At 46.1% G+C, this 24,509-nt stretch overlaps 1 protein-coding gene across 1 annotated transcript; it reads right to left on the bottom strand.

The window, feature by feature from the left end:
* Nucleotides 1–1,777: 1,777 nt before the first annotated feature.
* Nucleotides 1,778–24,433, bottom strand: emc2 (ER membrane protein complex subunit 2). The gene is given in 12 exon segments (XM_079275323.1): nt 1,778–2,449; nt 8,206–8,310; nt 10,026–10,114; nt 10,117–10,135; nt 10,403–10,484; nt 13,817–13,876; nt 14,139–14,224; nt 18,723–18,780; nt 20,430–20,515; nt 21,536–21,600; nt 23,697–23,810; nt 24,374–24,433. Coding segments are annotated over 12 exon segments (891 nt in total). The 5' UTR covers nt 24,414–24,433; the 3' UTR covers nt 1,778–2,362.
* Between the last annotated feature and the right edge of the window lie 76 nt (nt 24,434–24,509).

Raw genomic sequence — 24,509 nt, 5'->3', positions numbered from 1 at the left:
GCCCTCCGCTTTCTTGTTCCTTCCCAGTTTCTCCTTTACCCCCGCCCTCTGCGAAATCCGCTCCTCTTCGACCTCCACTTTCATCTCCCTCAGGACCTGGTCTTTCCACCCTCCTATGCTTCAATTAACACGACAGCCACGCCAGTGCCCCTGTGAAGCTGCCCTATCATTTGCCTCTCAGAGCAAACCTTGGGACACTTGTAAATCAACCGCTTTCGCCACCCCTCCTGAATAGGCCGATCAGGTTCTGCTCCATCATCCCAGAGCTCATCCTGTTCAGCGAACCTGGCCGCCATGGAGCAGCAGAGGACAAGCAAACCCTCTGCGGGGGCTAATCTCCCAGGGAATCCGGGATTATGGGCAGCACTAATAGCGAATCCCCCTACACACACTAAACTGAGCCGGCGGGCTTAGCGGGTTCTCTCATCGCCTCTCCGCCGTCTTTTGGTCTGGCTCTGCTGTCCAAGTATGGACCGACGAGATGTCCGTGAGATCCGAGCTACTGGGACAAAGGTTTGAAAGGGCCTCTCAGGAGCCGGAGGTGTTGGGAACAGTGGAGAAGTGTCTAATAGATTCGGCGGGGGCCCAACACGCTATTCTTCTTGACTCTTACTCAAGGGTATGTTTGGATTGCACATCTGAGCGCGAGGAAAAGATTCATCAGAATTCATGACTGATAAATGATGCTTAACCCACTTTCTTTTTCTTGCTCAGTAAATCAGAGTCGAAGACGGGCTAGAAATAACAGAACACGCCGGTCAAGTTCGCATGTTTAAAGCATGACGGTGACGGTCTACTTCCAGGTGCGATCCGTCTCACTCACTGCAGCATGCAGTCAAAAGGTCTCACAAGTCCTATATTCTTCATCCAGACTACAGATGGCACTATTGCCTCAGTCACGACGAGCCATCAAACTGATTGACAACCTTCTATTCCCCCCTCTTTTTACAAGTTCATAAATGACCTATGCGGCAATATTTGCGTGGGAGCTGCAACACAGAAAATTGCTCCGAATCAAAACAGCTCTCACCCTGTAACTCTTCAAAAGGAGCCTCAGTTAGCCTCAGTCCTTTTCCTGTAAAAATAACTCAAATCAGTTTACGCTCAAGCGTCCCCCTGGCCTTCATTGGTTCCGCCAGATTGGTGAGGCAAATCAAACGCAGACATCCACTGACCAAGGCCACAGAGCATTAAAAACTTCAGAAAACAGCTTTCCACACTCTGGGCTTTGAGCTGGTGACTTCTCAATTCAAGCGCGGTCCCAAAAAAAAAAAAGAATAAACTCAATCAATTCAGATTCGATATACACCGAAGTGAACAGCAGAGGAGAGCGGCCTCTCACAGCACTAAAATGTCTTTCCTCGCCGCCTGTCTCGACAGTTCAGATTCATGAAAACACTTCTTTTTTTCTTCTTTCCAACTTGTGGCGTGTAAATTACTGGCAGCGCTCTCTGGAGGCTCTCTAAACTGAAATGACAGAGGTGTTCTTCACGCGCTGAAGTTGGTTCAGCTGCTGTCCAACATAATTGAAAGGCAGGACTTTGCAGCTGGAATCGCTGGGAAAGAGGAGGCCCCGCCCCCCCATCTGATCCCCCTGTTGTTACCACATCGGCCTTGACGTGACAAACGTCTCTCATCCTTCTCCAGGATAATTATAGCAGGTTCAAATGTGACAAGTGTCCCTGCCGAGTACAACGGGACTATTTCACCGCATGGAAAACCAAAAAAACAACAAGCGACTAACTGCGCTGCTAAAAACACCCATGAAGAAAAAGTATTTGTAATCAGTTCTACTTTTATTAAGACATTTTGATAGATTAAACAAAACAGAAAAAGTATGAGATAAGATGTTTCATTTACAGATAGCACGGAAACAGTAAAGGACCTCAGTGCAGACAGGTGGGGGCTCCACATCGTCTTTATAAATAGCTTTTACTGTACAGCGTATCTTTCCTACTCACACAGCTACAGCTTTGATGTGCTAAATTAGTGATGTAGGGTTAGAGACGACCCTAAAAGACAGCATGGGATGCAGGCGGACAAAATAATCCAGTCACATGGGAAATCACAGCTGGGTTAATACTAACCAGAACTTGTTTAAATAAATCGGAGTACTTGGAATTTTCTGTTTGCGGGTTCCAGATGGGTGGGCGGAGGAAACCTTTGCACTCGAGTTAAACAAATGTCTTCCATTGTCCGTGTCTAGTTCAATCAATTACAGAGCCGAACTTGAAAGGAAAAACAAGGTAAAAAAACAAAGTTAAGAGATCCGGTTCTGGTCACATTGCGAGGCTGTTTGAGCTGCTGTGTCTCTCCCCAAGTGGCTGCGTGTGAACAGGAGGAAGGCGTAGGACGAGGACATCTAGGACATGGTGATCTGCATGGACTCCAGCATCTCCTCCACCGCCTTCATGGAGCATTTGCTCTCCTTTGTGCCGCGACCGGCCAGCTGCACGACAGAGAGGGAAGGTGAAAGGCGAGAGAGACACAGGGGGGGAGAGAGAACATCAGCTCGTTTGGTCTCTCTGCCGAACACACACTTTAAAACACATCCACCTTACACCACACTTCAAGGAGTTCGCAAAAAATGATCAAGAAAGAGGAGACAGTGGTCTTTACATAGCATTGGTAAACAGGCCGTGCAAAGTCACATAATACCACTAATCATCAGGTTTTCCCCTCAACTGTTGCGTAAGTGCCATTTTAGATCTGTGTGTAGGTGTGTGTGTGTTCTGAAACAGGATGCCCACATGATTAGTCTACTTCCATGGCCTCCAGTACAGGAGTACGTACCACCCCTCTCTAATCTGTGCACTGCATCCACGGGGCTTCACAGGAATTCACACAATGATAATCCACAAGCACATCCAGGATTACTGATGCGCGCACACTTTTTTCTTCTTCTTCCCAATTAAACTCTGCAGCGGACGAGGCATCCCCTCAAAAAAATACAGAGAGAGAGAGACAACTTCCCTAACCTTGGGCAGGGGACCAGGGTTAGACTGATGGGCCGGTCTAATTACCCTCACTTCACCCACATTTAGAGACATTTATGAATCAAGATCTTTCTAAAAATAACTCACAAATATACATTACAGTAAATGTATTAAACATGGTATGCATTCAAGTCAGATGCTTCCATCGTAGTTACAATAATGTTAAAGCTTGCGGAGTTACACTGAGATGTAAAACATAGCAACACCATTATGTATTGGTCAAGTACACACCCTGTATTTAGGCACAGCGGTTCTTAGAGCTAGATGCTAACATCAGCGTGCTTACATAAGTACAATGCTTACCATGTTCGCCACCTTAACATTCACCAATTAGCACCAATGACAGAGTACAGTTGTGGCTGAGGGCAACGCTAATAGTTTAACAGGTATTTGGTCAGAAAGCCAAAGTATTGGACAAATGACAAAGGTTATCCTGATGATGGGATCATCAAGTTATTACAATTCATCCTGAAGGGGCTCAATCATCATATAAAAGAGATGCCTACTGTGTAGAACAGGGGTGTCAAACTCATTTTCACTCTGGGGCCACATCAGCATCACGGTCGCCCTCAAAGGGCCGGTTGTAAATGTAAGACGGTGTAAATGTAACTACGGTACTCCTAACATAGTTAGTTTAGTTTCCCGGGATATCTGTGACTTCCACAACACGTACTTCCAGTTGTGTGATTTCTCCTCCGCCATTGTTTCCTGTTGCTGGTGCAAAATGCATTCTGGGATATTTGGCTGTCCCAAGTACAGACAAGTCACCTCCGATGCATCCCGGGTAAAATGGGCAGAGCGAGCCACATCCGGGCATTAGGGCCGTGCTTGGCTCGATGTGAACTTTGAATTGGAACAGTACTTGGGCTGAGACTGATGACGTTTCAGTACAGAGAAGTACGCATGTTGAGAAACTTGTTGGAAATCCTCTTTATGGGCTGTTGCATCTCCTGTCCACCTGTTGTGATAGTTTTAATGTCGGCACACAGACACCATGCCATCTCATCACTTCGACTTTCTATCTCATAATTTCGACCATGGGGATATTTTTATTTTCACATCTAACTTTAAATTTTTGTAAAAAAAAAAAAAATGCTGGCGGATTCGTGGGCCACATAAAATGACGTGGTGGGCCGGGTCCGGCCCGCGGGCCGTATGTTTGACACCCCTGGTGTAGAAGCATTGCAGATGTGTCAGCAACTACGACGACACATCTAACACTGCAGAGGACAAGCAGAGGGAACAGCTTTGCGGGTGTCCTTTCAATTGAATCATTATGAAAACACCATTACCCAGAGTCAAAGGAAGGCAGGGGGGGGGGGGGATACTGTTTCAATGCTGCTGCTGGACAACAGAGCACATCGCTGCATGTCCTCCAGGTGAGAGATGAGCTCCTCGAGAGAGTGTGTGTGCACATGCACTCATTGTAAACATAATCATTTCAATACTTGAGACACAAGGTTGGCTGTAGGAAGTAAAGTATTGTGCCCTCATCCTGGCTTTCTTCCAAACCTCCCCCCCCCCCACACACACAGTCCCTCCTCTGCGCTGCATCTCTCAGCTCTATGTTCAACACAAAGCACCGCTGTGAGGCTTTTATTCAGTCAACCTTTGGCCGCGCTCAGGCCTTTACAAACAAACAGGAACCAACTGCAGCCTGAACCGAGCAGTTACTGTATTTCCACGGCAGAGCAGCTGGCTAAAGGCGTGCAATTGGCCACGTAATTTCCCAGTGTGACTCATCCGTGTAGATGTAGGATGTGTGCGCGCGCGGTGGGGTAGCCGTAATGATCGGTGCATTTCATTGCCTCGCTGCCTAATGCTCCATTACCCCGGGCCCGGTAGTCAATTATCTCCCCCGGCCTGAGGTGAGACCACCACATTAACTCCCGCCCTGCTCTGCAAACAGTAGGAGCAGACCCGACAGCTCCACGACTATTTAGAGCTTCTGATAATAGAGTGGTGACGCAGTGGGAGCCTGTGGTCCGTGACAGAGGAGCTAATCAGAGAATCTGTGAGGAGGTTCAGGGCAGGAGAGCAGGCCGTGTAGTGATGCTTTGAAGCCAACCAACCCCACCGAGGTAATTACATTTCTGGTGACCTCTCGCTGACGTCTGCACCCACTTGCACTCATCTGCCCACCTTTTTCTCACACTGAGGTATGACAATCACCAGGTACCGGGGGCCGAATAAAAGTGGACGACTGACACGAGCAAATGTTTAAAAAAAAGAAAGAAAGGGGGCCATCAATCAGCAAGCACAAGCCCACAGCAGCCTTCAGCGGTCTGACAGAGGCCCAAAGTCTCAGAAGTCACTTCACTGGAGGAGGGGAGGCAACCTCACACCTTGTCATTTAGCTTGTCTCACACGGCAACCCAAAAAACAACATCTACAAGCGCACATGTGCGTGGTGTCAGGCTCGCATACACACACACTGTACGTACACACTCAACGTAAATAACTACAAGAGGATGTAGAGCAGGGCAGAAGCATTGGGGCGGGATCAAGCTCTAGTGGGTCATAGTGATGCTCGTATCAGCTTCCTGATATAAAAAAGGTGCAAGATCCGAGATCGGGGGCATTTCTATTGCCTCTCAGCGGCTCTGAACATGTCGAAGGCGAGCCAACGGTGCCGACAGAGCTGACTGCGTTTACCTAAAGGGTGCTATGCTTCCGTGATGACGCCGATGGTTGGAACAGCGTTGTAACTGCCGCAACAGAGCGGTGCCCCGGGGCTAACCTTTGGGGCACGCTCACATGCACTGAAAGCACGAGAGGAAATGTGTTCCCTGTCTGTGGGTAAACCATCTGCCACACAACCTTTGCAATAAAGAAGATATTTAAGCGAGGAAAACATGTGCTACACTACCAATCATGCCGCCGTCTCATCTCTTTAACGAGTTTCAGATGATGTCCCAAAGTAATGTCACAATATGTCCGTTTCCAAACATATTTGATGTGCTCGTATACAGCCAGGAAACTGGCAATAACTGATTCAATGCACAGTTGGAAACCAGACATTTGACCGACTGACCTGGTTGACCAAACCACCTCTACATGCTTTTATCCTTGTGTTTATATGACAACAGCACAAACCATTTTAGTGATACCATGTGAGGAGGCTCCTCACTTTTTCCCTCTTGCTTTGCGTGCCTGTGCCGATACTAATACGTGGGCACACATGGACACACAGCGTTCCATCTCGTATCAACTTGGTACGTCCACATTCTTACACTCTATAGCAGGGATTCCCAAAGTGGGGTGCGCGCACCCCTGGGGGTGCGCGAGCTGCCTCTAGGGGGTGCGCGAGAGGAAAAGTGTAATGGCGGTCTGATGGTGTAATAATATTAAATATAAAAAAAAAATGTAATTTTAATTTAAAAACTGTCATGTGGGACATCTGAAGCCATCAGTCGTAAAAGAGGAGAGGGACAGAGAGAGAGAGAGGAATCGGAGGCGAGGGGAACGGAGAGGTGCGTTATTGGGGAGAGACCGGGAGAAGAAATCGAGCCAGAGTCAGAGGAAGATGAGACGGCGCAGACTGGGAAAAAAAGAGGAAATATGATGAAAAGTATGTGTGTCTGGGCTTCACTTGGATTGGCAACGCAGATTCCCCAAAGCCACAGTGCGTGGTGTGCAGTGAGGTTCTGGCTAACAGTCTGAAGCTCTTATTTACGTCGCCACCTGAACACCAAGCATGCCAGTGCAAGTCAAAAGCCCCTTACATTGTTTATATCGAAATTGGAGGAGTTACAAAACAGCCAAAAACAACTGGAGTCTCATTCATGTGTTGGGTCTATAAATGACGCACTACGGGCTTCATATCTGGTTACAGAATAGCGAGAAAGGGGCTACCGCACACAATCGCCGAAGACGTGAGCTTGCCAGCTGCCAGAGAGATGGTGGAATGTATGATTGGGGAGAAAGAAGCAAAAAAGTTGTGCATGATCTCGGTGTCCAACAACACTGTGTCGCCGCATCGATGCTTTGTCCGCAGACATCCTGGCTACATTAGTCGGTCATTAATTGTAAATTAAATGTGATAATCTGCCTCTGAGCCTGTGCGTGTGTGCTCGCATCCGTATTGCTCTTTAAAAGTGACGCCTTGTGTCACTGAAAGTTATTGAAACTTTGTTGCAGTGTTTCAGGGCGTTTTCACACCTTCAGTTCGTTTGCTTTGTTGCAGTTGCTCCTTTGTTCGGTTTGTGTTCACACTGCAACATTTAACAGCGGACTAAATCTTGTAAACAAATGCCACGCGCGAGCAAACTGTTCTCTCATTGGTCCGATTCTTATGCGGCTATGAAGGCTTAAAAGGCTCTGTTGCTTCTTTTTTTTTTTTTTTTTTATTAAGGGGGGGGGGGGGGGGGGTGCGCGAACCCGGTCGGGATGTAGAAGGGGGTGCGCGGCCTAAAAAGTTTGGGAACCGCTGCTCTATAGTAATATATCAGAGTCACAACACATACCGGTACCTCAAGGGTCCGTCACTATACTTACTGTCCTACACTCAAAATGGACCACAAATGGGTTCATTGGCCGCCGACGATCAGATTTAACTTCAGAGACTCCAATCTAAATGTCTACGTTGATTTCATATTAAATGTATGATTAGTTAGGAAACGCTGCAACTGAAGAAACATTAATATCGATAATCCGGCTTGTGAATTGGCTTGGGGACCTCCCAGATTCAGGGTCATTGAACCTCGCGTTGAGAACCACTGATGTAGACAGCTCTCTGCTACAGTTTAGCGTGATTGTGGTCGTCGCAGGAGCAGCCTGTGGCTCTGCGAGAAGCTCATCGGCGAGGCCCGGGTGTGGAATAAAGTCTTTGCAGACGTTTGTGGCCTTAAATCAACACATTAACAGTAAATGTACCCAGACACGGCGAAAGACACTCCAGGTTGTTATTACAACGCTGCGAGTTCGAAAGGCATCCTCCAGGATCGCCGCACATTCTGGGGTCATTCGGTGGCCGGGAATTCTTTTCACATACTATGCAAATGAGGGGATTTCTAGGATGTTGTGTGAAAACAACCCATGAAAGCAAATTTAAAAAAAAACACAACAGAAGAGTCATGAGAAGTGGTTGCATCTGGTGGAATGAAGGGGGGAAAGTAGTTTTTCAGTAAGAGAGAGGCAAGACGAGAGTAATGACAACAGCTGCAAGAATAACACACACAGAGGAGATGACGGTTGTTATGAGACTCACCTTATAGGCTCTATTTATTTGAGTGGCAGCCCAGCCAGCGTACTTCATGTTGTCCTTCTTCACCTTGGCACTAACTTTTGGACTGGCAGCGATGTGACTTGCGGACTAAAGGGGAAACAGAAAACAGGAAGAAGTAGTGAAGGAGAGAAAGCGGAGGGGGGGTTCCTTATATCAAAACTTGTTGAAACGGCAATAAAAAATAAAACTGAATTGAGATGAATGTGCAACCACTCTTACCATCTACCACTCCACCAGTCATTGTGGCAGAATGGAGAGAAAAAGCAGACCTTGGCCTGATGACACAGGAGAAATCACTCACGGGGAGGAAAAAGTGAGCGCTTTAATGCTTCCTACGTGAACCGTCACTTAACGGGGCCTAATTCCTCCGACACCATCGATTCGCTGCGATGAAAAGACCTTTTGTCTTTTTTTTTTCTTTTTTTAAAGAAAGAATAAAAACGGCGCTCAGTGAGAGAGGACCGCTGTGTGATTCACGGCCTCTGGCCACCCCCGACAGCTCCCCTCCGAACCGCACATCCCATGTCTTTCCCATGTTGCTGCCATCATCGCCACACAGCGAACCCCAGAGGGCTTTCCCTGCATGCACTTCAAAGCCCTCGCCACCAGCGCGCTGGAACTTTAACAACACACCAACTCAACCTGGCCCTGCTCCTTTCTTCTTCTATCAAACGCTTTGGCTTCTGTATTTTTCAGTCAGCATTTTCTCTATTCTTGACCCAAGAGCAACCTTAAATTTATATTTTGTCAACTCAGACAGGCTATCCCAGAACAACTGCGTGCGCCGGTTTATTTTTGGGGTTTTTTTGGTGACTAACCCACAACCCGACTGCGGTTCGTGCTACCAGGTCTTCTGTCCGACTGAGTGGTTTGGTGACAGTTTCCTGTCCTTTCACTGAACTTCCTGCACCTGTGAAAGCTGTGGACCCCCGAAACTCGCTGACGATCTGCAAAACACACACTCTCGAGACGAATCTGTGACCGATAAAGAATAAACTCCCGCCTGATAATACCCCGGGTGTCAGTGGACGGCTTGTCAGGAGACCCGCACAGGGCCTGCTCTGTCTCCGGACAGAACGTGAGAGTTACCAGAAAGCCAATGTCTTGGTTCTGGCCCTGCCGTACTCCGCCTACACCTCCGAGTGCTTTCAGAGGCAATGAGCTGCTGTGAGGTGTTTGGACTACCTGAAGAATCCCAGCGCAGCACAGAGGAAAAACACTGGGGCCTCTCTGTGTTGGGCCTGCTTCCCCTCTCCACCTTTTTATTCGTTTGTGTTTTTATGTCAAGTCTCACTTACATATGATGCATTGGCACCAGCAGACAACATCCTGTTTAAAGAAATATGTAGATTAAAGGGCTGCTGGGCCGAGACTACAATCAAACTGGCACCTGGTTGGATAATTTGCCGGTGACAAAATGCTTGCAGCAGTCTTCCTGCTCTCTCTCTCTCCTGCCTCTTTTTTTAACTCCGCGACTACTTTATTTATTTAAGTCAGAAACATAAAAAAGTCTAACCATAGGGGTGTTATTACTAAAATAAAGCACTCCAGAGGGGCAGACTTTTTTTCCATTGCTGGAGTTCACCATTGAGTCTGAGTCAGCAGTGAGATGACCTGTCTGAGAGCCCCTTCTTCGCACTTCCCCCCCCCCCCCCCCCCCCACACACACACACGTTGTGCTTGACACACTCACTGGCCAGCCTCAACCTTGACAAACCACAGGGTTACAAAAAAAAAAAAATAAAAAAAAAATAAAAAAAAGTTTGTTTTCTTTCTTTCTCCTCATGCAAAGCAGTACTCACCATGTACAGACCAAACAATGCTCTCATGTTTCGATTGTTCAGCCGCAGCGCCTGCGCGAAATACTTCCTGGACAGCTCCAGGTTTTCCAGCCCCCCTGAGTGTACTTCACCTGTGTGAGGAGGCATTAAACACGGCCAATAAGCGGTGCTGAAGGGCGGCTCGAGCAATGACAGCATGACATCTGAATAAGCAACACATGACAACCCCAGTGTAAACACATCTGCTTTCATGGGCCTGTGCTCCCAGTGACGTTAAGTACGTGTCGGTGTCTCTCTTGTTTTACAGAGAGGCGCCGTTCACAGAGCGCTAACATTTATTCCACAGCTTGCCCCCCCCCCCCCATGCTCGATGACTGACATCCAGGCAGAGTACCTACCTCAGCGTACTGCTCACAGTACAAGTGATTGTGAGGGTTGGACATCATCAGCTCCTCCAGACAAAACGCCGCTTTTCCATAGCTGTGCAAATGACAAGGAGAACAAGGGAGCCGATTGATACAACTGTGCACATGTCATCCTCTAGCCTGCTCAACTGTGAAGCACAACATCTACGTCTAATAAAGCTGCGGGTATAAATCTGAAATGGGGTACGGGTCAGTTGACACGCGACGGACTTTGAGCCGGGGATCTGTAAAGATCCACTACATGACATCATTATTTACAAGCTTAAGTCCAGACAGCAAACAAAAGGAAAAAGCCGATCTAGCGCGGTGATGATCTTCAGTCCTGAGGATCAATCCTGTCCGTCTGTGTGTGTGTGTTGTTTTTCAGCCGTTAATGTGTAGTTAACTACCTTCCTGAGGTCAGCACTACAGTAGGAGCTGGCACACTGTGCCTGTACTCAGATGAGATCACTTCTCAGCAGCAGACTGCTGAGCTGTTGACCTCACACTAATCTGCCGCTACTCCACTACTCAGACAGTTTCCCCTTCACCGGCCCAGATACAGTATATCATCGGACACAGAGCCGTAAAACAGAAGCCGGTGGGGCTGCTCTGGCCGTCCGTCAGCACATCCCAACAATTCTTCGAGCTTTCGCTTCTTCAGCAATGCCACTTTTTAAAGATTTTACGCGTTTTTGCGAACGATCCTTATCAGTTCAAAGAGACACCGATGGACAACTGCTCGCATCAACGGACTTATGGAAGAGGGAAATGCTGAGTAAAGAGTTTTTGCGGGAACCAAAAATGTTGCCCGCCACGTCGGCCTATTTTAAGTCAGCCATGGTAACTAGCTGACAGATTAACAGGATTAGAAGGGAGAGGAAGGTGGGGGACAGAGAAAGAAAGAAATAAACAGGGGAAGGGGGTTAGTAGAGGAGGAGGGGGAGATCAGAGGGCTTGGAAGGTTGGGGCTGCTTACAATTACCACTTCCTCTCCATAAAGACTTTCAGATGTTCATGCCGCGGCCGTGGCCTGCAACAGAGCCCGCTCCATCAGCCCCTCAACCAGAGTCTTGTACCAGAGCCAGACCCTTACCTCTTCCACTCCTCCTCTGACCCCCCCCATCACCGAGCCACTCTCTACGGACGCTCCTGAGCTCGCTCTTCACCACAGTGCTGGAGTAAGGCTGTAGCCACCATCATGTGCGAGGCTGTGAGAATCCTGTTTGTTTCTTTTGGAGGTTAGTAAAACACCATCACCACCCCCATATTTCAACACACCACATTCTGACTGCGTAGTGAGACAAACATGGATTCAGACTGCGCTAAGTACGTTTGAATAAATGATTACTATTTATCCTGTAATTCTGGATGACCAGTCAATTCTGTCAAGTCTCGCTGGGTCAGGAGAGCCGGCAGCCGGTTCCGACAGTTGCTCCGTGCAGACAAAAACAGACAAAATAATCTCCTGTCTAAACACCGCTGGCACGAGGATTGTTTTAACAGTGTCAACTCAGGGGCTACTAATTACGCTTTTAATGCGTTAACACCGATGCCTGCTGCAACCCCCCTAACAACAGCAGGGCAGAGACACACTGCTTTGTATATTTTTAGCTCCCAGGGTGCCGCGCAGTGAGGGGAGGAGAGTTTATTTCTCTTCCTCGCTTCTCCGTCACCCTCTGTTTTCTCTGGCTGGGAGGGGTGGAGGGTGTGGGGTAGAAAAGTGCCACCACCTTCTCCTGAGAATCTCACAGCAAGTGCTCTCTCTCTCCCTCTCTCTGGGCCCCTGCTCTATCCTCTGGAAAAGAGCGACAATAATGCCCGGCTCTCCGGAAGAGGAGGAGGAGGGGAAGAAACAGGGAGTTTTGTAACCCAAAATAAAGAAAACAAAGAAAAGAAATTGACACGCCTGTAGATAAGGGGCTGTGGGAGTGAATGGTGTGATATTAGAAGTGTTGGGATAAGCCGGAGATAATCCGCTCACCCCTGGATTTCCTCTGGCTACTACAGCAATAAAGCCTCTGGACAAAAGCACGAAATATCCAATAAGTAGCCTTCTCAGCGCGCTGCACATTCCTGCTGCCGCTGCCGTCGTACCGGAGCAACCGAGCAGCCAGCAGCCAGCGCCCCCCCACGCACACACACGCACGTATAGAACCATAGTTCAAACTACAGACACCGCTTCACTTACTTCTGAGCCCCAGACATTAAGGAGGGGGGGGGGGGGGGGGGGGGGGATAAAAGGTGACACAAACAAAAAAAAAAATTCTCCCGACAATGCTCTCGTCTGTCTGGCCATTCTCCTTGGCAACTGAGATATCAGCGGGAGGCCGGGAAGTCTTTCTGGCTCTCATATGTAGGAGAGGGGCTTAGGACCGAAATCCTATTAAACTACTCTATGTGACAAACATGGACAGGGCTCCATTCAGACCCCTGGCTGAGTTCGGCATCTCGCCGCCTTCCATTGTGGCCCATGCAACGGCCCTCCGGAGATCAAGCCGTCAGTCTGATGGGACGGCCCGTTAAGCTGACAGATACATCTCGGACATGTGGCCCGCCTTACTGCAAACAGATTACTGGTTTCCAAGGCACTTTTTAAAAATGGTAAAACATCTGTCATTTACACACTAAAATAAAAACTTCAGATGCAGCAGATACACCTCATCTCTCCTCAGAACGTGTACTTTCTGCGACGCAGACAACGAAATTCACGTTCAAATTATTTGTTTTTATGAGGTCGAGCATGATGATGCCATGCCGACATATTTAACTGATGTGAGGAAAATAATGTATGCTTTTTTGGGGTTTAACCATTCTTAGATCAAGTGAGTGTGTTTGAACAGACAATGAGCACACAGCTGGTTGAATACATCATTTCCTGTTTTGCATCTCCTTTTATGCTTTTACCCCGTTGAGATATTTACCATTTCTACCTCGTCTCGGGATCTTTATTCAATTTGTTGTGAGAAATCAATGCTCCAGAATACTTAGTAGCTAACCCTTGTAATAACAGGAGTTTAGTTTATCCTCCAACTGTAAGATCAAAAGGTCTGAATTGTATTTTGGTTCAAATTGGTCTTAACCACAAAGAATATGGGCTTTTGTTTCAAAGCTGTACATTGATTAGACAGGCCGAAAAGTACATGCATGTAATGGAGAAAATGAGGCCCTCCTGTTACATCTATTCATACGTCTACTCGTGAACGGACGCACATTGTAAAGCTTGATAAAAACATTTCAATGCAAAGTTGAAAAGCAAACTTATCGAGCTTCATTTACGTGATAAATTACTTTTTCAAATAAATGTAAAAAAAAAAGTCACAATTGTGTTGTATGCCATTAGGAAGTGCAAAGTAAATCTGATTTCATATATAAAATATGGTGCATTAAAAAAAGAGATGTATTTACTCGTGTTCGTTGATGTAGAGCTCTGACAACTCATGCCACGCTTCTTGATCCCCCACAAACCTGTGAACAAAAACCATGTCAATTCCTCCCTCCTCCTCCTCCTCCTCCTCCTCCTCGAATATTAAAACAGGGAATGCACTTGTTACATAGTAATGTAGAGCTGTAAGTACAAACATCAACCGTCAAGGTGGATAAACAGTCTGCTGGCATTTCATGCGCTAGTCATGCCAGCTCAATTGAACGCAAACTTGGTTTTTAATTAAAATAAAAGCCGGGGGGGGGGGGGGGGGGGGGGGGCTGACCCTCTCGTACAAACACTCACTGCTCCAGATACTCATTGAGCTCCCGGATGGCTTCAGCGGTCTTCCCCTGGGCCTTCAGTATGGAGATCTTGCGCTTCCTTGCTGCCTGTGGAGCAGAGAGTAAACAGGATTAGGAGCTCAGCTCTCGAGTGTTTGTCTGTGAGGGGGGGGGGGGGGGGGGGAGGGTGAGTGAGTGTAAGAGTTGTGAGTTTTAAGTGTGTACATTAGCTTCTTTTCAGCGCGCCACAATCCGATTCCAAGTATCTCTGTGAGACTGAATCATTTCTGCGAGATGAATCGGCGTGAAAAAAAAAAAGGCCGGCGACACATTCGACGCGAATGCCAAGTTTGTCGAGTTAATTCATTTTATCGCTGGGAAACTCAACTGAACATAAGCCTCCCGACACGTGATTGGAAATAGTTAGTGGCGGCGTCCAACAGGAGATGGACACACATTTAGTCCATGCTTGGGGGAGCTGGAATGAGCTCAGTGGCTGCGATAAAGGGGTGAGTCATAAACTAACCAAGTGGGGAAAATGGCACACTCCCTCAAACCCCAACACTCGTCTTCCCGCCGGCACGGCACGCATCTAGCGCTCCACCAGCCCGACTGACATCAGCTGGAAATTGCTTTCCGCTCCGTTTTGATGCTGGAATGACCTTAAGGTGGATTAGATTCTCATCAATCTGAATTAGAAAGTATTACTCCTGCGACTTTTCCAAATGTTTTACTCCTTCCCCCCTCCTCCTCGTCGTCCTTTTGGTAGTAAGTGAAAACCTTAACAGGAGGCTGCCGCTCCATTAGAAGTGCACTGCCCTGCCAGCCATTGTATTTATGGACTGGCACTTGATGAAGTAGGGCTTCCTCTCCTGCAGTCCTAACCAAATCCATTGAAGGCTGTGTGTGAGTCATGTCTCGGGAGCTGTAAATTTGGGCCCCCTCTGACACCGCCGTCGCAAGAACTCCACTCATCCATCAAGCTGGGACGGCGACCTGCAGAGACACTGCAGCCTCAAGCTATACGTTAGCTTCTCAAGAGAAAACACACACAAGCAATAAGTTAGAATCCTTGGTTTTATCACGATGTTAACAGGATCAAAAGTAATGACTTCTACATACCCCAAAATGTAATATTCCTACATCTTACTCGCAAAGCACACTGTTCACATCAGAAGCAGTGAGTATTTCCATTATCGGGGTGGTCTAAAGGCCAATTGAGAGTAAATGATTTAAATACGTTATGATGTTATCGAGCAACAATGACCGGTGACAGGTCAGCCCGTTCCTCCTCCTTTACATCCGCTGACGATAAAACAAAGATCACACTATTTTACATGCAGTGCATTTCACCAGAACTTGATGCTGTGTGAGAATCAGGAATGTATACTCACTTCAGACTAAATTACAAGCATGTGGGATCTTTCCTCTCACCATACCAAAAAAGGGAAGCAGAAAAAAAAAAAATTCAAACACACTATTTTGAGGTTGAATGGGGATTTTTGTTTTGCACTTGTGCGCTCCGGCCATCACCACACCCACCCCTCTCTCTCTTCGCTCCCAGATTTTTTTCTTCCCCAGATAAAGAACCACTTGGGGCTCAAAGAGAACATATGGAAGTTGGTAGCCCAGAGAGTCACACAGCACTTTATTAAATGAGAGCAATTCCAAACCACTCCTCTCTCTCTCTCCTCCTCCTCCTCTCTCTAACTAATGATCCAGAAAAACCTGGCAGTGGGTCTGAGCCCTCCGTTGTCGTGATTCGTTTTTAATTAGCGCTCTGAGGAGGCCTCAGGAGTGAGGACTGGATTATTTACATCACCCCTGGCTCTCTGCTACGACCTACCGCAACCTCCCCTTATAATATGAACCATCGCGGCAAGGGTGGCACACCTAGCACTGTACATGCGCGGGATTGGAAGGAAGAAAAAAAAGGGAGACGTGAAAGAGCGAAAGACGGGTCATTTATTTCATTTGTGACAAAACGTAATGTCAATTTTGTTATCTGTAAGTCAAACTATTATTTCTGTCAATTTCCTTCACATTCATGCCGTCCACCAATTCTGAATTGGGGCTTTAGATTTCAGATGACAATATAATCTTGTCCGACAGTGAATCTGTAATTGCTCCTGATGTAAGTCAACCTCAGCGGCTTATTTAAGAAACACAAGCTTTTTATATTGAACAATTAGGGTGAAACGAGACCGTTTGGAATCCAGTATCAATGCAATCACTGAGTCAACTCAATGACTCAAAATAAATGTGATATTGGTGCATCCTTGTATGCAAATGTTGTGGTTAATGCGTAATCTGAAATGCTCACACGAAGATATAATAAAACATTTTAAAAAGGTGGAAAAAAATGCATTTACGCACGCAGACAAGAATTTTGCCAGATCATTGCTGTAGGTATTGGAACATAGCAAGAAATGGAAGGGATAAGAGTTTGAAACATTTTTTGGACGCTGCCATGGCAAAAATAAATAAAAACCTTGAGCAATTTTTGTTGATTCAACAATTTTGGTTAATGGGTACCACATCTATTCCACAGCCTGTAATTACAACAGCTCAGTTTCCAATCTCTGCTTCGCATGCTGGGATGCCTCGCAAGTCTTCCTTGTGGTCGCCAATTTTCCGCCATTTCTCAGACCCCCATCCTATGGAGCAATGCTGGAGAACATGTAGGGAGGAGATATGCCCCCCTCGCTCACAAGACAGGTGACTTAAACAATGCCATCCTACCAGCCGCTACACGCAAGGCATTCAGGACGAGGATTGTGGGAAAAAAAAAAAAAGGTTTAAAAGGTTAACATCCCAGGGACAGAAGACCTATTTGTCTGTTTTGTTCCATTCCTGGCCCCGGGGTTTGACTGACAGCCTCCGCTCGCTAGGGTGGCAGTATCCAGCATGCAGAGACCAGGAAACCGACCATTCCCTTTCCGACGATGTCACTGGAATCCCCAGAAGACCTACGGCGTGTCGGGGAGGTGCCCTGGGATTCACTGAAGTTGCAACTCCCATTGTCTAAACAGTGGTTCAATGCGTTCTAAAGAAAACAACATTGATTTGAGGCTTTTCTTCCTGGGACAGCAGGACTGGGATAAAACATTTTCAAAGTATTCACTGCAAACGTCAGTGTTATATCTCCATGGAATGGATCAAGACTTGAGCATGCACTGGGAAAGTAGACCATACAAATGTTTTTGCTTTGCGACAGCTATGAGAGAGAGAAACTATAGTTCCTTCAGCTGTTGGTTCTCTGGCATTAGTGTTCGGTAACGTCGCCATTTTTAATAGAATCTATACTTATTAGATGCTTTCAAACGGTATAAAAACAACTTGTAATTGACCTTCTGCCCCAGACAAGATATATTTTGAGCACATTGTTGCTGTGTCATTCAGCCTATTCCTTACTTTAATAAGTTTATATTTTTAAATGATGTCTTGATTATTAGGCTGTGTTCAATGTTTATTGTTATGCACCATTCTCCAGGTCAAATAAACAGTTCTGATTTAAAAAGAACATCCCGTGACTCGACCGCTCCTGAAGTTTTAGTACAAGTGAGGTGAGCGGCCGTGTTTTAAGCCAGGATGGTCTTGATAAAGGGAGGGTGGGAGTGAAACATGGTGGGAGGCAGCAGCTGTGGCTTGATAAAGATGAGGAGGCTACAGTGGGAGCAGGCGGGCTGGGGTGTATCAGAGTGAGGTAACGATTCATTAGCCTTCTATTTGTTTAAAGAAGATAACTGATGATGTGCAGAACTTTTCGCATGGCATCCAAAGCACAAATGCCTATGCTGTGTCTGTAGCACTCTGCCAGCTGAGAGACAATGTTTCAAACGTCTAAAAGCGGTGCATATGCGAGCGTGGCACAGGAAACGTGTCGAACATCTTTGGGTCGAGAGGTGTAGCCAAAATAAATAAGGTCATGGTTTCTTTTGAAAACCCTTTGAAAGATTTATTTTCTCGCATGGGCCACATGTCCTTATGGAAACAATTAACAGCAGGTACATGATGTTTCAGGTTGGTGGTTTGGGATTGGCAGAACATTGACTGGACTGCAAGTCATCTCACAGAGTTGAATTGTAAATTGAGATGATAGCAAGGAGGGAGCTTCAGAGAAGTTGAATAAAGATTTATTTAGGGCTTGTCTGGTTTAACAGCAGACTTTGCATCTGAAGCTGGTAGACGGCAACGGAGAAGGTGGGACAGGAGCTCAGCCACGTTCACTCAGGGGGAGGGGGGGGGGGGGGGTCTGAGAGGTCCAGTAAATCACCATCTTCAAAGGCCAGACCTTTATTTACGATTTACTTCCATCAAACATGTCTGCCACTGACTAAGACCATGAATCAGCCCCCACCCACCCACCTAGCCCCCTTCCCTTGAACACTTTGCAGTTGTGTGGGTGAAGGGCTGATGAGCACTGCGGTTGGGGTCGGAGGGGCCAAGGGGAGTTTAACTGAGCAAACTCACACTGCTAACACCGAAGTGCCACTGCAGATTTAAAGCCCTCCAAATACATTTTTTTTTTTTAAAGCTGAGACCACAAAGCAGAATGCTAAACTGAGGGATTTCTCCCTTTCTTTCCCCTCCTCCTCAGTCTTACCGTGTTGGTGGGGTCGTCTTGGAGAATGGAATCGTAGTGCTTGTTGGCTTCGTCGTACCTTCAGACAGCCAGAGAGAGAGAGAAAAGGATACAAATTAGTTTTTTAACCAATCCCAGTCGGGAAATATGAGGCGGTGGGGAAATCAAACAGTTCAAGGTAATCAAGTTTCTGTATACAACATGGCAGGTTCCTATGATTACAGTGAGGCTGTGCAGGAATCAGTGGTGCTCTAAAGGGGAGAAATAAACACTGGTTTAAGTTCAGGTTGCTGGTCACACGGCCGACGATGCGAGAGGCTTATATCGCTTCACCATGATTCATGAAATCAATACAAACAAAGCACCGTTTGGAAGATTGTGTTTAGATTTGATTGTATCCCGTTTGATTCACCTTTAAACAAAATGAAATTGCTGCTTTTACGTCGGTCCAGATCCACAGCTAAGCTGTTGGTTCAGTTATCCGTCTCTTGGCCCATGAATGATACCACAACACACACACGAACCGGATAGGCAACAATATCCAACACAGAGCGCCTCAAACGGTTGGACTGAGCCCACATGACTGTTTAAAAGGGAAATTTATGAGCTGTAAATATCAAATCATACGGTAAAGAAATCTGGGAATAGGAGGTATGTGCACTTCACTTGTCATGTCAAATCAGGCGCTGAAGGATGATTTTTACTCTTTTTTTTCCTATTAGGGGCAATCTGCAACGCTGACGTTTTAGCAGCCAAAGGCAGGGTTCAGTGATCAGAAACTTTCCCGCCCACCGCCTGCAACAGACAGAAGCAACTCTGGTTCCCATTAGCGCTGAGAAGGCCCACTTCCAGCGCTGCTGCTTCCCTCACATTCACTTTATTACTCAGCCACACTTTGGGAGATTTCAGATGGCACCAGGCGACCACTCACGAGCCACTTTGATTTGCTTTATTTATTTAGGAACCGTGTGTGTGTGCGCGCACATGGGTGGAGGGGAAGGGCCTAGCTGTTTGAAGCTGTGTCATTCAAGTGTAGCTCTGTCTGCTGCCAATTAGATCCCAGAGTGTCGTTTATTTAATGTGACAGCGCCGAAGCAATCACTCTCAATTATCACATAAACTCTGACACAACCGATAAACCAGCAATGGTGATCCGGGCGGGGAATGTGAGCGAGCTAGTAAACAGATTGGAGCACCCTCACTTAGGCTCAGAACAGACTAAAACACCACCTGTCTATCTTTCCTGCTCATGCTCTCCAATATGCTTACTTTCTTTCTTTATCCGCAGATTCACAAAGAAAACCAACATGTCATTATGGACGTGGGTCTGACAAACTTGCAAAACCGAGATGAAAACTAAACAGGAAAAGAAAGCATGAAAATAGGGAGGGCAAAGAGAGAGAGGAGGGGGTAACACAATAAGGAAACTACAGCGGAATAGAAACCAGAGAAGATTGAGGGACCCCCAGAATAACAGTGGGATCCAGATCCAGACCACTTCCTTCCCGGGAATCCCTGACTCAGGCTTAAAAAGGGCCACAGGACTACCCAGTGCTGAACGGAATGCGGGGTGACCCAACATAAACACAACCTACCCCACACACGTACTGTACACACCCAGAACATTGTACCACTTAAGATCCGCGAACAGTTTCTTGCCCCCGAGCCTCCTTACTATGAAACAGCGAGGCTTTTTTGCCCTCGGCGCTGTTGGTACCTGATGCTTACCTTTCCAAAGCTTCCAGCCTCATGCCCGATAATCGCTTCACTCTGTGGCTATCTGGAAACTGCTTCCTCAGTTCCTGTAGACAGGTCTGCAAGGATGTGGGCAGAGGAGAGAGACCAATTATAGTTGGCTGCACCTAAAGTTTATGTTACACTCTTGCTCACACACGCACACATACCTCTACAGATAGAAACCACCCGTCTTGAAAATGTCAGATTTTGCCAGTGTTTCAGCTAAACAAACTTAAGGCACCGACTTCAAAACAGTCCGTCGAAAGGCCAATTTCAGTCTTTGATGTGAGAACCTGCCGTTACTGCTGCGTGTGTTAACCGTTCAGCGAACACGTTTGCTACTATAAGAAGGTGGTCGAGGATGCCTCCACGCGGAGCTTGGCTGGGCTTAATAAGAGCGGAGGAATTGTTCGAATCACATTCAGCATTCTCCTGAAAGAGATGAAAGAGTCTGCAGTGGGACCTGAAATGTTAACGCCATCCATCAGCTGTCGGCTGGTCCGTATGCTTTCCCTGTCTGGCAGCAGGGCTGAGAGGATCGCCAACAGGCAACTAAATCCACTGACTGAGTCCTGCCTGTTCGGTACTCAGTGAGTCATTCTGTTTTGCAGAGGGAGTCGTCACACAGCCATACTGATTGGAGATCAACTATTTCAATAATCATGATCTGTCGTCTTTTTCTTTTTAATCCCATGCAGATTTGAACATTTTCAGAGCTATGAATACTTCAAAACGTGAAGACAGAACCATCGTATTAAGCTTTTGGATGGCAAAATAAACCCTGAGGGGGAAAAATGAGTTGAACTCCATGAATGATGGCCAAGTTCAGCTAACACTTGAAGCATGCTTCTCCGCTCAGTCGCTACACCCTCCAATTCCAAACTCTCAGAAAATTGTTTTTCCCCCTCAAAGTACAGACTGAGTAATGCCATTTGGCCAAATAAAAAAAATCTGATTTTCACATTTTGGCAGAGAAGGGGGGGGGTTGCTGCAAAGTAGGAATGGCTGTGAGAGAGTGAACGATGGCTTTTGAAGCTCTAGGGCGTGTGAGGAAGAGCGCTATGGAAAAAAAAAAAAAAGAAAAAAAAAAAACTTACCAGAGCCAAGTCATCTCGACTGCAGTCCAGCGCTGCAATCATCACCTGCTCATAAATAATCCATACTGGGCAGAAGAGACACAGACCAAGAAGACTGTGTTAACGCCCTTTCCATTCCGCTGTAACACGGCACATTACAGATCCAACAGAACACTCAACGTCGCAACTTCAGAGACCGTCCCCAACAGCTGCTCGTGGAGTTTGCCTTACACCTTACATTCATTTAAAACTTGGACAGAAGTACAAGAAGAATCTCTCTTTCAAATAGACGCCCTCGTGTAAGGCTTTACAGTCATGTTTTTCATTTTCCCACACTAGGTTGGTAATAAATGACTAATTCAATTTCAGGTGAAATGTTACATTTGAGGAAATGATGTGCAACATTATTCAGCAAAAAACAGTGGTTAGGGTTGTTATGATCCCATCTCCGTTTCAGACTAAAGTTGAACTATCTGAACTACTATATACTAGTATTATAGAGACACGATAAAGGGGATTTTTGTATTTTCAGAAAACGTTAGGCATATAAATCAGAGCAAAGCTAAACAACAGCATTGCTAACATTGTTAAAAACACTGCTGATGCTTTGTGAAAGCAAAGTAGCTGACCGACGAATTCTGTTTCTCATCCCTGCCTCTGGATGGTGTGACTGTGGTTCACATTAATATTTCTTTGACACAACATTGTGACACTGCACTGTCGAGTGGTTCCTATGAATTGTTCAAATTACAGACGTCTGCTTTGTCTATTTTCCTCTCCGTGATGCTTAATGGTTGAATATTGTCAAATATATATACGTTTCTCTAGTCATACAAAACCAATCTCAAGCAAGTTTGAACATCACAGCACATTTTATTTGTTATATTTGTAGAACATGGCATGTTGAGCGCCATCATTAACAGGCACAACCATTCCTTAAACTTAAACATGTTTCACTTGGTGGTTAGCTATAAATGTTTATTTGTTCAGTCGACTGTAACATTATAACATACTGACTAATAGCCACAGAAGCCAATTCATGGAATAAATACAACATGCTAGACGGAGAGCTCTGACAAGCAAACTGGACGTGCTCAGCCAAATGAACGCCCCCCCCCCCCCCCCCCCCCCCGCTAATTTGAAATAATAATAAAAATCCAACTCCGCCCAAAATCTGGCGGGTTGTGCCAAAACAAACAAATGCCTCTAGTTTTTCTTGACTTTAACGATTCCAACTCTTGTTTTGATAATTGCCATCCCATTTCACAGCCAATTTAAGAGCTGGTTTCAATAAAACCCCATGGCATGTTGTGTTTATCCACCTCTTCTGAGGACCGTATGAATCATAATGACCAGGGAAAAAGGGGGAGTTGTATGGGGTAATGCAGGACAGTACTGTAAGGAAGACTATGACCTTTAATATGTTTATGGGAAGTAGAACTCACTCCTGCTTCAAAAACCCAGTGTGCTACTAGGCAACAGACGATGCTTTCTATTGCACCTTTGGCACCATTACTGTCTTGTATCCTCGTTTACAGTAAGTCTGGCATATATTCAATGCTATTGTCTGCTTTTACTGATAATGTACTTGTTTATTTTATGAAGTTGCCTACTCATCATCTAAGACACTAAAGCAAGGTAAAGAAATTGTTAACCCGTCTCTTCTCATGCTTTAAGTATCTTACCTTTACCCCTAAAATCAGCTAAGTATCTGTTTAATGGAAGTGATCTTGTACTTCTGGACTTGGCTTTTCAGCTATGACTGTGTTTTCTTCATCACAGGAAACCTACGATCCTGTGTAAAAATTATCCAAAAGAAAAATGTATACCACCACAAAAACAAAAACAAAAAAAAGGGGGGAGAGGACAAAATCGAGGGAGCGGAATATTGCCCACTGAGATCAATCATATCTCACAGATGAACCCACAGTCAATAACACCAGCCTGGCTGTTTTATTACAGAGGGACCTTTGCTGGTTTTCAAAGCACAAGATCCTCATTTGAAAAACATTTTTTAAACTTTGAACACACCTGCAGGTTGTCCTCATCTCTTACTTCTATTATATGGCGTGAGCACTGCCACAGGGAACGGATGACACGCTGTCTACCTGAACAGTAGGGTGTATGCTTGCTGAAGGATTATTTGGAATGATGTTAAATAATTTACTCTTGACACACTTACCGTCATCTCCCAGTTTAGATGAGTGTTCACTGATCAGCTCCTCGCCAACATCCACAATTTGCTCACTATTCCTGCAGTTATCTTCTCTCCATTTACGCAGCTTGTCTCTCATCTCTGTGGACAAAATAGCACATGAAGCAGATTTAACGTTAATGCAAATTAAAAGATTATCAGAGAAGCGAGTGAAACGTTTAATACCGTGTGTGCTACCAGTGCACTCGCACATGGACAGGACGGCACTGACAGAACAATTGTGTTTTGCAGAACCAGAAATGTATTGCGACACAACTTCAGCTATACAGTTAGCTGACGTTAGCCGATGCCATGACTGTGACTGGCTAGCATGCTACAGCAGTTACCTGAAAACAGACAGAGACCGCTTAACGACACAGCTTTACATTGAACGCACCTTTTAACACCACCGACAGTTACGTTACACATGACGGCTTTCACTTAGTGAGGATGTGCTGTATGGGTCTGCTGTATGGATGAACACAATACGTTAGCTAACCATGCTAACTAGCAATAGCTTACTCTGCTACACGCCGACTCGTTAGCTCGTATTTTTAAGTCCTGGACAGAACTCTCCCTCGTGCTCTTGCACAATAAAAAGAAACCGCGAAATGTAACAAGTCTCAATGTCACTTGAGGAGAATCTATATTGTCTTTTGTCTTACCTTCCCAACCCACATCGTACATTTCTGATATCGACGCCATTTTTTCTCGTTTGACAGCATACGACGTGCCTACGTCATGGTCTCGCCAGCTGTGGGCGTGCCTGACGTTGAAAATATAATAAAATAAAATAAAATA

This window comes from Melanostigma gelatinosum (assembly GCF_949748355.1).
Source record: "Melanostigma gelatinosum genome assembly, chromosome: 9".
In the NCBI taxonomy this organism is placed as follows: domain Eukaryota; kingdom Metazoa; phylum Chordata; class Actinopteri; order Perciformes; family Zoarcidae; genus Melanostigma; species Melanostigma gelatinosum.
This window is presented reverse-complemented; position numbering and strand designations above follow the sequence as displayed.